The sequence below is a fragment of the Suricata suricatta genome, chromosome 9 (assembly GCF_006229205.1).
Source record: "Suricata suricatta isolate VVHF042 chromosome 9, meerkat_22Aug2017_6uvM2_HiC, whole genome shotgun sequence".
Classification (NCBI taxonomy): domain Eukaryota; kingdom Metazoa; phylum Chordata; class Mammalia; order Carnivora; family Herpestidae; genus Suricata; species Suricata suricatta.
The window spans coordinates 100,799,384-100,813,356 of record NC_043708.1 but is presented as its reverse complement, the minus strand read 5'-3'; the positions used below and the strand labels follow the sequence as shown (position 1 = coordinate 100,813,356).

The 13,973-nt window shown below is 42.3% G+C and overlaps 1 protein-coding gene across 2 annotated transcripts; it reads left to right on the top strand.

Annotated features, from left to right (window-relative positions):
* Nucleotides 1-7,302: 7,302 nt before the first annotated feature.
* Nucleotides 7,303-10,977, top strand: RPS27L (ribosomal protein S27 like). 2 transcript variants are annotated; one of them, XM_029951056.1, is made up of 4 exons: nucleotides 7,303-7,408; nucleotides 8,314-8,422; nucleotides 9,068-9,178; nucleotides 10,776-10,977. In XM_029951056.1, the coding sequence occupies exons 1-4, from the start codon at nucleotides 7,403-7,405 to the stop codon at nucleotides 10,802-10,804; spliced, it is 255 nt and encodes an 84-aa protein (XP_029806916.1). In that variant the 5' UTR covers nucleotides 7,303-7,402; the 3' UTR covers nucleotides 10,805-10,977. The 2 variants fall into 2 exon arrangements, with proteins under 2 accessions (XP_029806916.1, XP_029806917.1); XM_029951057.1 differs by lacking the exon at nucleotides 7,303-7,408 and adding an exon at nucleotides 7,484-8,202.
* Nucleotides 10,978-13,973: the final 2,996 nt, after the last annotated feature.

The window sequence follows — 13,973 nt, the reverse complement described above, 5'->3', positions numbered from 1 at the left end:
CAGACACATGGACCTAAGGAGCATGCATCTGCAGCACAAGAATATGAGAAGAAAAACCACACCAGACAGCAGTGCTTACTGGGGAAAGGATTAATGCAGGCAGTAAGTGCTGCAGAAAAGAGGAAGGTGACATTGGCATACATTGTACGCCAATAGTACCCAGCATCTTCATAAAATATCTTCACTCCGAGCTGGGGGGAGACACTGAAGTTTGAGACAGCACCTGGACTCCCAGAAGCTCACTTCTCCCCTGAAGACTCGGGCAGGGGACAAGAGGGCTTGCAGGAGGCAACAGCTGGAGAGATGCAGAGACCAGGCACCTGACCATCAAGACAGGCACGATGGTGCTGGGAGGTCTCACCTGGCTACCCAGTCTGGATGTACTGGATATTAATGATTTTTTTCCCCTCTGTATTTTTCCTTCTTTCTACCTTTCAGCAGGAGTAGGCTGTAGTCCTTTTAGGCTGTGCTGAAACTTTTGAGCCCTCCATTGAACGGAGAGTAGTAGTTCTCAACCTTGGCTACTTATGGAATCTAGAGAGTCATAAAAAATACTGCCACCTGGATCCCACCGCCAAACGCTCTTCAACTGACCTAGGACGCTCCTCTGGTGATTCTAATGCGCAACCAAGTTTGAGGATCACTGACTTAAAGGTTTCCTGGACATAGTAAGGGAGAATAAGATCTGCTGAAAAGGAGAAAGCATCTTGGAGAAGGAGGGGATGAGGAGAACTTCCCTGTTCCAATCTAGAGAAACAGCCTTGATTTATCTGGAGTTGTGGGAATCTGGTTCTGGCTTCTGTGCAGTCTCACAGAGAAGGTGGGAGGACTCCAGAGAGAATGCCAGTTTCATAATCTAGGGCAGTGTTTCTTCTCCTGGGATCTGCATGCAAATTGCCAGATGATCTTCTTAAAATGCAGATTCTGACTCAGGAGGTCTGGAGTGGGGGCCTGAGTCTGCAATTCCAGAGAGTTCCTAGGTGATCCCAATGCTACCAATAATATGTCAAAGAATTTCATGGGTAGGACTCTAGGCTGTCTCTCTTTCCCCATTTCCATCTCAGGCCACGACCATTAAACATGAAGGGTTCCATAGTAAGGGGCAAAGGACATCCCTGTGGTGACTTGGTTGGATTGATAGCTGAGGGGCTGAAGGGCAGACAGACCCCATCCACAGATCTACAAAGCGTTGCAGGCTAAACACGAGCATATCCTGGCAAGGGATCCCCACGTCGGGGTCCTGGCAGAGTACAAATGGCCCACTCAAAAGAGATGACTGAAGGTAGCTTCATGTAGGTATTATTTACAAAATAATAGGCAGGGTAAACAGAAATGAACAAAAGATAGTGAGACACCATCCCTCAGGCAGAAGAACCAAACAGGGAGAAGGTATTGACTGAAATGTCATAAGAGCTGTAGGAAAGGGATGCTTCAAGCAACTGTTTATTTTTATTTATTTATTTTTAATTTATTTATTGGAGGGGGCAGAAAGAGAGGGAGAGAGAATCTCAAGCAGGCTCCTCGCTGTCAGTACAGAGCCCAACATAAGCTATGTTTCACACACCTTGATATCATGAATTGAGCTGAAATCAAAGGTTGGATGCTTAACCAACTGAGCCACCCAGATGTTCTTTATTTTAATTTACTTATTTTTAGTACTTATTCATTTCTGAGAGTGAGAAAGACAGAGCATGAGCAGGGGAGAGGCAGAGAGAGAGGGAGACACAGAATCTGAAGCAGGCTCCAGGCTCTGAGCTGTCAGCACAGAACCCAATCCAGAGCTCAAACTCAAGACTACAAGATCATGATTTGAGCCAAAGATGGATGCTTAACTGGCTGAGCCACCCAGGCGCCCCTTTATTTTAATTTTTTAAGTAGCCCTCACACCCAGCACGAAGCCTAATTCAGCACTTGAATTCAGGACCATGAGATCAAGATCTGAGCTGAGGTACACCTGGGTGGCTCAGTTGGTTAAGTGTCTGCCTTCAGGTGAGGTCATGATCTCATGGTTCATGAATTTCAGCCCTGCATTGAAAGCGCTGAAAGTGGAGAGCCTACTTCAAATCCTCTGTCTCCCTGTCTTTCTGCCCCTCTCCAGGTCAAACACTCTCTCTCCTTTTCTCTCAAAAATAAGTAAACATCAAAAAAAAATAAAAGACCTGAGCTGAGATCAAGAGTCAGATGCTTAACTCACTGAGCCATGTAGGTGCCTCACAACTGTTTCTTTTAGAGAAACACAGCCACGTGGAAGAAAATGGTCCCTCAAGGATAAATCCAGGGGGTGAATGCCCCAGTATTTCTCTTCACCCACCTTGTGAGTTCCTACTGATACCTCCCATTGGCCCAACTCAACTAGAAACCAGAGGACAAGAGAACTCAGCAGATGCAGCCCATCAAAGTCAGCCTGCTGGGCACAGAGAAGGGTGAAGGAAGGAGAGATCACGTCGGGGAAAACCTAGCACAATTTGCAAGAATGAGGTGAAATGTTCTGCCAGGCCGGACTGCTTAGCCTGTTTAGGCTGCTATAACAATATACCCTAAAGTGTGTGGCTTAAATAACAGACATTTATTTCTCACAATTCTGGAGGCTGGCAAGTCCAAGATCAATGGTGTGGGTGGATCTGGAGCCTAGTTCATAGATGGCAGTCTCACCACTGCGTCCTTAGGTGGTAGAAGGAGTGAGGAAGCTTACTCGGGCTTCTCTAATGGCACTAACTCCATTCATGAGGGCTCCACCCTGATGACCTAACCACCTCTCAGAGTCCTCACCTCTCAATAACCTCTCACTGGGGAGTTAAGATTCAACCTCTGAAGTTCAGGGGGACACACACACATTCAGCCTATAGTACAGCCCAATGGGGCTCAGCTTCTGCCAGAAATTCAGTTGGTGTGGAAAAGAAAGAAAATGATAACAGAGTTCACACCTGATACTCTTACCCCTTCTGGATGGGAGCTTACTTGAGAATGTCACACATCTCCATGAACTTCATCCCCCACAGTGGAGCTTTTGGGACAGTGGTTGTGATCCTATTTGAGAACTGGTGAGCAGAGAAGAGGCGTGCTTTCAAAAGTTGCTGTTGATTTCAGGAATGTGTTGAGAGTACGCCACACATGCTCTGAATCCTGACAGCAGGTGGAGCAGAGAGGAAGAGAAAAGGAATCCAGCCTTGTTAAAGTTTGCAGATGACAGATTTCTCTGAGTGTCTCAGAAAAATACTTAGAAAGGCAGAGTGTGAAAAGTTATCTTTAGGGCCCCATCTCATACCCATACCCGGAATTTCTTAAGACAGAACAAATTTCCAATCATCTTTCTGGGAAAAGAAGGGCACGAGCCAGAGGCACACCCCCGCCCCAGGGCAAGTAGCGATCTGACCCATTTAGAACTGGTCTTGGCTAGCCTGACATTTAGCACCGGTTAAGTTCCCAGCTTAACTGGAACACCTATGACCTTTCCCAGCGTCTAACGTTGACGAAGGGGGAAGGGAGCGGAGACAGCTGAGCTCTTGCGAGGTAGAGGGAGGCTGGTGCCAAACAAGAGATAACTGAAGCACTTTCGCTGCCAAGGCAAAGGGGCTCTGGGTCCCTTAATCTGCCAGCTGTGCAATGACACTGGGACATTTTAGGAGATAACTAAGACCTTGAGTTTTATTTCCCATGAAATTACAGCGTCTCAGAAGTTGAGGACTTTGACACTGTACTGGGCATTAGTAAGGAAATGAAACAATTACTAGGAGTGATCATTAGAAAGGGTTCTGAGGGGATGCCTGGGTGGCTCAGTCCGTTAAGCATCTGACTGGGGCATAGGTCATGCATGATCTCAGGGTTTGGGAGCCCTACACTGGGCTCACTGCTGTCATCGAGGAGCCCACTTTGGATCCTCTGTTCCCCTCTCTCTCCCTCCCTCTCTCTCTCTCCCAAAATAAATAAATAAACTTAAAAAAAGTGTTCTGAGGCCTACTGCATATCAAGTGCCAAAATAAATTTCAGGTTAATTAAGCTAAAGAATAAATATCATAACAAAAGAATTAGAAGAAAGTTTAGCTGACCCTAACGTGGCCTATCAAAACACAAAAGCAAAACAAGGAAAAAACAATAGGTTTGAAATAAACATATACACACAAAATTTAAAATTTCTGTATAGTTTTAAAATCACCAAGAAAATTAATAGAATAAAGTTAACAGGAACTAACGAGGTGGGAAAACATTTGCCGCATTTGTGATCACTAATGTCATTAATATGGAAAAATACATAAGGAGGAAGTAGATGATCATCTCAATGGAAATAGGTGAACTGCCAATAAGCAGTGAAAAATATTAATTAAAATAACAGTGAAATACGATAAAAAAAATACCACACAGTTCTTCATTGACTGAGATAAGGAAAAACATAATATCCAGTATTGTCAAGGGTAAAATAAAGGGGCATCTCAAACATTTATAACTGGAATGTAAATTGGTTTGGTTTTTCTGGAGGGTAATTGGTAGTTACATTATTATTTTAAGTGGTTTTTTTTTTTGAGAGAGAGACACACACACAAACACACATACATAATCCAAAGCAGGCTCAAGGCTCTGAACTGAACTGTCAGCACAGAGCCTGATGGGGGGCTCCAACTCACAAACTGTGAGATCATGACCTGAGCCGAAGTTGGACACTCAACCAAATGAGCCACACGGGTGCCCCAAAATGTGCATCAGTTTTGACTCAGCAATTTGTCCTCTAGGAATTTATCTTAAGGAAGTAATTAAGGATGTGTACAGAGACTCATCTATAAGAATGTTTACTACAGTGTTATTCTAGCAATGATAAAATCTCAGGAGCATTGAATGTTAAGATTTGACAGAATTGGGGAGTGGCTACATGGGTCTTCATTATTGTAATTTTCTACCATAACAAAAAAACTGTAAAATTAGTGGCTTAAAACAGCATAAATTTTTTAAGTCATGGTTCTGAAGTCCAAAGTCTGACTCGGATCTCACTGGGTTAAAACTGAGATGCTGGCAGGACTGTGCTCCTCCTGGAGACCACACGGCAGAGTTTAGCTTCTAGAAGCTGCCCACACGCCTTGGCTCTAGCTCCCTCTTCCATCTTCACATCCAGCAACAGAGCATCCCTCAGACCTTTCTTTCATCATCGCATCACTTTCCCTGGCTCTCTTTTTGTTTTCCTCTTCCACTTTTAAGGACCCTTGTGATCACACTGGGCCTATAGAGATAATGCTCCTAGTTAGCTAATTAGCAACCTTAATTCCCGTTGTCATGTAACCATAGGTCCTGGGGATTAGTGCACTGAGGTCTTGGTGGGGGGAGTAATTATTCTGCCTACATTATTGTATTATTCCATATACTTATCTTTATAAAATATTTTGTAATATTTAAAATGCTTAGTATTTAAAAACCTAAATCCAATGTCCACTTTAGTGTATGGATGAAAGGAAGGTACATATTCATAGTATGAATGCTTGTGTGCGCATTAAAAGCCAGAATGTAGGAAAGCATGTAACATGGAGCAATGTTCATTTGATAATGAACGGAGGAAAATAAAGTCTACAAAAGAATATGCACAAGATGATACCAATTATATAAAACCCAAACCCCAAACAGACCTCTATGCAAACAAACAAAAAATGTTTGTAAGGTTACAGGTCAAAATGTCAATAATGTTTAGCTCTGGATGGTGATTTTAATTTTCTTCAATTTTTCTGCATTTGCCAAAATGTGTGAAACGAAAGGTGGTCGTGAATGTTATCTAGGACATTTTTCTGATCAAGTGTCTCCTGGTATTCCTTTAATTACACTTGCTCACACCCATTCCTCAAGTTTATCCTCATAAAAAATATTTCAGTTCAAAGGGGCACATGCACCCCAATGTATAGCAGCACTATCTACAATAGCCAGATTATGGAAAAAGCTCAAATGTCCATGACTGATGAATGCATAAAGAAGATGTGGTATATACATACAATAGAATACCACTCAGCGATGAAAAGAATGAAATCTTGCCATTGGCAACAAGTGGATGGAACTAGAGGATATTATGCCAAGTGAGGAAAGTCAGTCAGAGAGAGAGAGATACAATTTCACTCACATGTGGATTTTGAAAAACTCAATAGATGAACATAGGGGAAGGGAAGGGAAAGTAAGATAAAAACAGAGTGGGAGACAAACCATAAGAGACTCTTAAATACAGAGAACAAACTGAGGGTTGCCAGAAGGGTGGTTAAATAGGTGATGGGCATTAAGGAAGGCACTTTGGGGGTCGGGGGGCCGGCGCCTGGGTGGCTCATCCACTTAAGCATCTGATCTCTTGGTTTTGGCTCTGGTCGTGGTTTCCTGAGTTCAAGACCCATGTTGGGCTCCATGCCAACAGTGTAGAGCCTGCTTGGTATTCTGTCTCCCTCTCTGCCCCTCCCCCACGCACACTGTCTCTGCCTCTCTCAAAATAAATAAACTTAAAAAAATGTTTAAGAAAAGGAGGGCATGTTTCTGGATGCACACTGAGTGTCAGAGATGAATCACTGTATGTAAGAGATGAATCACTGGATTCTACTCCCGAAGCCAAGACTTCACTGTACATTAACGTAAATGTTAAAAACACACACACACACACATTTCAAGTCTGGCTCTCAGCGACACCGTTTTTTTCAGGCCCCAGATGTCCGCTCTGAAAAGTAAAATCCTCAGAGGCTGGAAGGAGCCATGAAGTGAACTAAGCCTGGCAGCGAATCCTGCTTCTTAAAAACTTCAGGGGAAGCAAACCCAAGTCACAGCCACATCCCACAAAGAACGTAACCGTTACCTTGGAAGTTGGATGCTCCAGTATAGGAACCTTTCATGATTTCGCTGACACGGGTAAATAGTTTCGATAGATGCTACTGCTTAGGAAAAAAAAAAAAAAAGAACAGAGAATTGCGGTGAGAGCTGGGAGCCTGGAGGCCGGGACCGTGCCGGGGACTACCCACCGCGCACCCCCACCCTCTCTCCCCCAGATTCCCAGCGCCGCGGGGCTCAGGCGGCCAGCCCGCGTTCTCTCTCCGCGGCCTAAGCCCCCGGCGGCTTCCCAGCCGGACCACAGCGCCTGAGTCTCACTCCGGGCACTGCTGGTCCGACGCGGAGCCCTACGTCCTACGGCCCTCGCCCAGGAGCCCGCTAGGCTGGTGCAGTTCCGGCCTTCCGGACGACGGGAACCTCGCCTCACCCACAGCCCCTAATCGGCTGGCCGGCCGAAGCCGACCCCCACCACCGAGAGGAGCGCCTAGAGCGGACGGGCCCGTCGATCCCGACGCTCCGCTCCGCCCAGCCGCCTCTATCCCGGAAGTTGATGCAGCTCGCCTGTTCGCGTGCTGCTCGGTTGGGGTGTTGCTTTAGAGATCGGACTGGCTGAGATTGCGAAAGGATCAATATGCCTGTGAGTTGTTTGCTTTCTGGCTTGGCGTTTATTTCGGGCTTCTCTCTCGAGGGGTCCTGGAGGAGGGTTAGCCCGACGCCTCCGCGGGCTCGGGGTCGCTGCCGAACACGGTTCGGTGGTGCTGATTGCGCAGCTCCTCCGCGCGTGGCGGACTTGTTGGGACTTGCCTGGACAGCGCGGCGCTTAGGGCCCTGCTTGGGCGTGGAGCCCGGGGCCGCCCTGGGCTTAGGTCTGAGTCCCTGGCTAGGGACACCTCCTCGGTAACACTCAGCCTTTTAGGGTTTGGGTGGGCGCCCGTGAGGCTTGTAGTCTTTGGAGTCATTTTGCTCTCCTTGCGCTTGGTGGTTTTCCTCCCTCTCGGAAGCGATTTTCTGCTTTCCTTTTTCAAAACTGACTTCGCAGTTACCTTACTTGTTAACACCATCAAGGACAGTCAGGCTTTAGCCGCTCAGAGTTCCTGTCAGATCAGATGCTGAACCCTGGGGACAGAAATTACCCAAGGGTTGTCACTCTCCGGTCTACCTCAGCGATTTCTACTCTCAGCGGGTGCAACGGTTGGGGTCAAGTTCTTACTTAGCCCCGCAGTTTTGTTTATATTGGAGACTGTTACTTAGTGGACCAAAAAGGAACGGGATTAACTTTACCATATGCTTCTTGATCGTCATAGAGTTACTTTACTGGGACCTGGAGAATACAAGCATTCTAAAAAGTATTGATTAAAGTTAACAGGCTAAAAAAAAAAAAAAAAAGAAGAAGAAGAAAAAGAAAAATATCTGACGTATTGCGTTTGCTGAGTATGACTTATTCCCTTTTTTTACATGTATATTTCACGTCTGGTTAAATCTGCCAGCATTGTGAGTTCGTTCTGGGAATAGTAACATGCTTTTTTTCGCCCCCCAATCCAGTTGGCTAGAGATTTACTCCACCCATCCTTGGAAGAGGAAAAGAAAAAACATAAAAAGAAACGGCTAGTTCAAAGCCCAAATTCCTATTTTATGGATGTAAAATGTCCAGGTAATTTTTCAGATCCTAATTCCTTTCTCAAGGAAAATTTCTGAAGGGATTGCTAGTATGGTGTGTTTGTTAGATCCGTTAGGACCCTTTGTTGAGTAGAAGTGGGATTACAGAACTGAAAATGTCAAAAGGGACATTTTCCTAATAAGTGATTCAAAGGGAAAGATTTGGGGGAGGGGGTGGTGAAGAGGACACTCTAAAGGGGATATGATGTTTGCCTTACTAAGTGTGTAAGTTGTTCAGATGATCAGTTTTCTTCCTGATGAAAAATATGTTCTTTAGTGGAAAGCTGTGGTGGCCATCAGCCATAGGTGGCTCCTGCACGTGAAATGTGGCCAAAACGGAAGGTACTCCTTAAGTGTAAAATGTACACCTGATTTTTAAGATGGAGCACATACACAAAAACTATATTGATTACATGTTGCAATGGTAATACTATTTTGGAAATACTGAGTTCAATAAAATATATGACTAATTTCACCTGTTGTCTTTTAAAAGCTCTTTTTATGTGACTACATTAAATGTGTGACTTGCTATTGCGAGCACTAAAGTTCTTAATCTTTTACAAGGTCTTTGCTAGAAACATGTTCAACAGTGTGCTTTATTTTCTTCTGCTTTTTGCTTTCAACATTGCCCTTTTTCTAGGTTGCTACAAGATTACCACGGTTTTCAGCCATGCTCAGACAGTGGTTCTTTGTGTAGGCTGTTCAACAGTGTTGTGCCAGCCGACAGGAGGAAAGGCCAGACTCACAGAAGGTACATCATTTGGCATCTTCTAACCCAGTGATGAGATTTTAGGATTATCAATGACTACCTTTACCAAAAACCAGTTTAAAAGAAATCGTAAATTATTGTCAAAATAATTGTATCTTTCATTGTATGCTTTTTCAGTAAAGAGTAGCCTGCTCAAATGGTTAAGTTTATATTCTTGACTCTGTAATGAACTCATTTAACTATTATTTTTCTTAGTTTGGAACACCGAATTCTGTTGTAGTGATTTAATTTGCTTAACTTGGAATATTAAACGTAAGTCACAGTGGAGTCAAACAAAAATTACATACAGTAGGACATAAAGACTTTTAAAACCAATAGAATTTTAAAAAGCCTGGGTGGCTCAGTTGGTTAAGCATCCAACTTCAGCTAAGGTCATGATCTCATGTCTTATGAGTTCAAGCCCCGCATCAGGCTCTGTGCTGACAGCTCAAAGCCTGGAGCCTCCTTCAGATTCTGTGTCTCCTCTCTGTGCCTCTCCTCTACTCATGCTCTGTCTCTCTCTTTCTCTTAAATAAATAAATATTTAAAAAATATTAAAAAAATAAAAATAAAAAATTCTGTTGTAAATGCTTTGTTTCATATGTATTTGACAGATTTGACTGAAGACAGTTTTTTATCATTGCTGGCTAAGCAACAGAAACTAATGTATAAATTAAAATGCCAGAGGTTTTGATTTGTAAGCATCTACTTAAACACCTCATTTTAGAAAATTTATTTATTTATTCCTCTAGTTATTAAAGATTTTATTTTTGAATAATCTCTATCCCCAATGTGAGGCTCGAACTTACAGCCCTGAAATCAGGAGTTGCATGCTATACTGACTGAGGCAGGCCAGGTGCCCCTAAAAATCCCGTTTTAGTTGCTCTTTCGCTTTTATGCAGTAAGAAAAAAATAGTAATAATGTTTATTGTTTTCCATGCTAGTACTTGTAGGTTTATAATTCCATAATGATACTTGAAATTTGCTTGCGATATTTTGGGGAGTTGTGAATTCCATGTTGTTCTCTCCAGAGGAGCTATAGTTTGGCAACTAATCTGTTTTGTGTGAGCTGGTGAGATCTAAGTATGAGGTCTGCATATGATATTTAAGTGCAGTATTGCTCTCAAAAGTGTACTTGCAAGAGTTTTTAAACCTTTACATCATGCCATGATCTTGGAGTTTTGTGCCCATGTGCTGATGGCTGATTAATAGGGTATTATGAGTTTTCCTAGCAGATTTGAAGAGAATCCTAATCAAAATTCGTTTTTTAGGAAGGTGATTCAGAATAGTTCCTAAAAACTAAGATTGCATTTTCTGATAGCTTGCATTAAAGTTTTAACTATTGAATTTAGGCTCATGGTCTTATGTAGACTACAATTTAGCATTTGAGAAACAGGAATAACAATTATAGTCACATTGGAATAAATTCAAATATATAAGATTTATGATAATAAACTACTGGTATAAAAGATATATAACCTATATATGAATATTAATCTAATATTCCTAAAACTTTTTTTTAACTTAAAAAGTACTTTTTGTCATTAAAACTATGCTAGAGATAGACTACACTTAATATGCTCTTGTGATTCCTTTTCAGGGTGTTCATTTAGAAGAAAGCAACACTAATGATCCACACCACCTCTTGAATTTGTGTTATATCGCAGAAAGCCTTATCAGTTCAATAATTCCAGTTAATCTACCAAGATAATGTAATTACGTTTAATTTTGTAAGGTATACCACAGTCATCTCCTATTTTGGTGTCAGTTTTTCAATAAAGTTTTGATTATGGGCAAATTTCCCTTTTTGTTAAAGTATGTGTGAATATACTATATGTTTCTATATGCTGTGTGTGTGAATTTGGTATAAAAATTTTAGGAAGTGTATTCTGATTAGTTTATCTTATTTCAGGAGTAGAAACCCTAATTTCAGTCCTTTTCCAAATTGCTGTGAGTAGCTAAATAATTTTTTAAAAATGGTAAGAAATCCATTATTTGTTAATTCTAAAAAAAGTTTGCTATTGTAACTATGGAAACATTTACAGTTTATATTTAATGATGTAACAATCATTACAATTACACAGTAATTACAATGTAATGCTTTGGATTTATGTGTTCCTAACATGCTGCATAATTTAGTAGAATAACTGCAGCTGGGGTTGGAGTTATAGAAAGTTCCTTTTGGGGTAGGAAATTGGAGAGGAGGCATCGGGAGTAGCATGATTTACCCCAGGATGGCCTGGCTGGAAATGAGAGATGGCATGGAATTCCCTGGTCCAGACACATGAACACACCGGACTACAGATGTTTGTTGAGTGGCTCTGGGGTCTCCTTGTCATTTTGAAGGTTTATGGAATGATCCGAGGGCGCTAGGAAGTGGAGTGTATCTCCCCCTAGCCACATTGGACTGGGAAGATACTGCTTGTATTTAGTTACCTTTAAAGGAAGGCTTTAAAATGGGCCTTTCCTATCAAGAGATGTTTCTACATATTCACCCCCAATCTGGAAGGCTGATCCTTAAATCTACTGACTCATAGATAAGAGGATCCTGGCACAAGAACTGAAAACTGAAAAACTCAGGGCACCTGGGTTGCTCCGTCTGTTGAGTGTCCGACTCTTGATTTCTGCTCAGGTCACGGTCTCAGGGTGTTCAGATTGAGCACTGCATTGGCCTCTGCAATGGCCTCCATGCTGAGTGTGGAGCCTGCTTGAGATTCTCTCTCTCTCTCTCTCTCTCTCTCTCTCTCTCTCTCTCTCTCTCTCTCTCCCCCTCTCTCTCTCCCTCTCTCTCTCCCTCCCTCTGCTTGCTCTCCCCCACTTGCTCTCTCTCAAAAAACAAAAAATAAACTGAATCACTATCCAAAATTTGGAGTGTATTTAATATATGGAAAAGTAAATAACCCAAATGTTTCCAAACTTGCTTGGTTTACAGCATTTTTAGAGTCTCAGTAATTTTTTCACAGAATGCCTTGGCCAAAAAACCCCCAAACACTAACAGTTTAAGTAGTTAGGTTCTAATACATGTAAATTAAAAACAAAAGTATTTTTTATCTCATTCTTAAATGGCCACAGTTAGCAATGGAATGGGTGTTCCTTTTGGGCATGCACAATTTCTCAAAAACAGATCAGATTGGACACTGCCATCTCCTTTCTTCAGTGACTTTTGTACAGTACTTGCTTTATACCACAGCAATGGACCACAAACAACCCAGCTTCACAAAGATATGACATCATCAGGGGCACCTGAGTAGCTCAGGTGGTTAAGCATCCGACTCTTGATTTTGGCTCATGGTTCTTTGAGATAGACCCCTGCACTGGGTGTTGGGTTCTGTACTGACAGTGTGGAGCCTGCTTGGGATTCTGTATCTGTTTCTGCCCCTCCCTGCTCAGCTCTGTCTCTCTCAAAATAAACATGAGAAAAAACAAAAAAAAGAATGTGGTGTCACATATTAACTACCCGGAACTACAAGTTGGCATGGTATCTGTAAGGTATCCAGTATCAGAGCTTTTCTTGTCTCTCAACTCACTTCAGCTTGCACAGTTCAGGAACCGTGGCCCCATGGAAGCCAGTGGCAGGCTATTGAAAAGGAAAGGAGCAAAATCTATGATCCCTAATCTAAAGGGCAAATCCTTGAAAATTTCCTTGGAAACAGTACTGAAACAAAGGGTTGTACTTCGAAGAACATATCCAGAGATTAAGTTATGGAGACACTTGGCACTGAGAAGTGAATGGTATATTGACTTTTACTTCATTATTAATCCAAGCAGTATTTTGGACTTGAAAAATATGCAATATGGGTGCCTGGGTGGCTCAGTCGGTTAAGCCTCTGACTTTGGCTCAGGTCATGATCTCACGTTCATAGGTTCGAGCCCCGCGTCAGGCCCTGTGCTGACAGCTAGCTCAGAGCCTGGAGCCTGCTTCAGATTCTGTGTGTCCCTCTCTCTCTGCCTCTCCCCACTCATGCTCTGTCTCTCTCTGTCTCAAAAAATAAATAAAACATTTAAAAAATTATTTAAAAAAATACGCAATAGAACACTAGGACTTTTACAAATATCAGAGTCTGCCAATTTACCTTGTTATTTACTGAATGTTTTTCTTTGGTACTCTTATGTTGACTTCATTTTTTAAAAATGTAAACATTTAAAAAAGATTTTATTTTTAACTAATCTACACCCAACATGGGGCTCAAACTTAAAACTGAGATCAAGAGTCACATGCTCTAACTCCTGAGCCGGCCAGGTGCCCCAGATATAAACATTTTTAAAGGAAAACATTTATCTCTTTTGTAAATAGAAAATCCAGTTACATAAAGCTAGCTAGAAATAAAATGGATTCTTGGCTCTGACTTGATCAGATAGATGACAAATGGTTTCTTACCTAGTGGCGCCTGCAAGGGATCTAAAAAAAGTTCTTGTCCTTGTTCTTATCCTCCATATAATGTATGTAGAATTCAACGTTCAACACTGAACATTTCATTCAACATGAAATGCACAGAGTTTTTTAGTATATTCACAAGGTTGTGCAGCCATCACCATGGTCTAATCCCAGACTGTTTCATTAGTTCCTAAAGAAACTCCATTAACATTCACTCCCCATTCCTTCCTCCTCCCAGCTCCTGGCAACCACTCATAGACTCTCTATCTCTATGGATTTGCCTATTCTGGACACTTTATGTACATGGGGTCACATAATATGGGACCTTTTGTGTCTGGCTTCTTTGGCTTAGCATAATGTTTAAGATGGTCACCACTTTATAGCATGTATCATTACATCATTCCTTTTCATGCCTGAGTAATA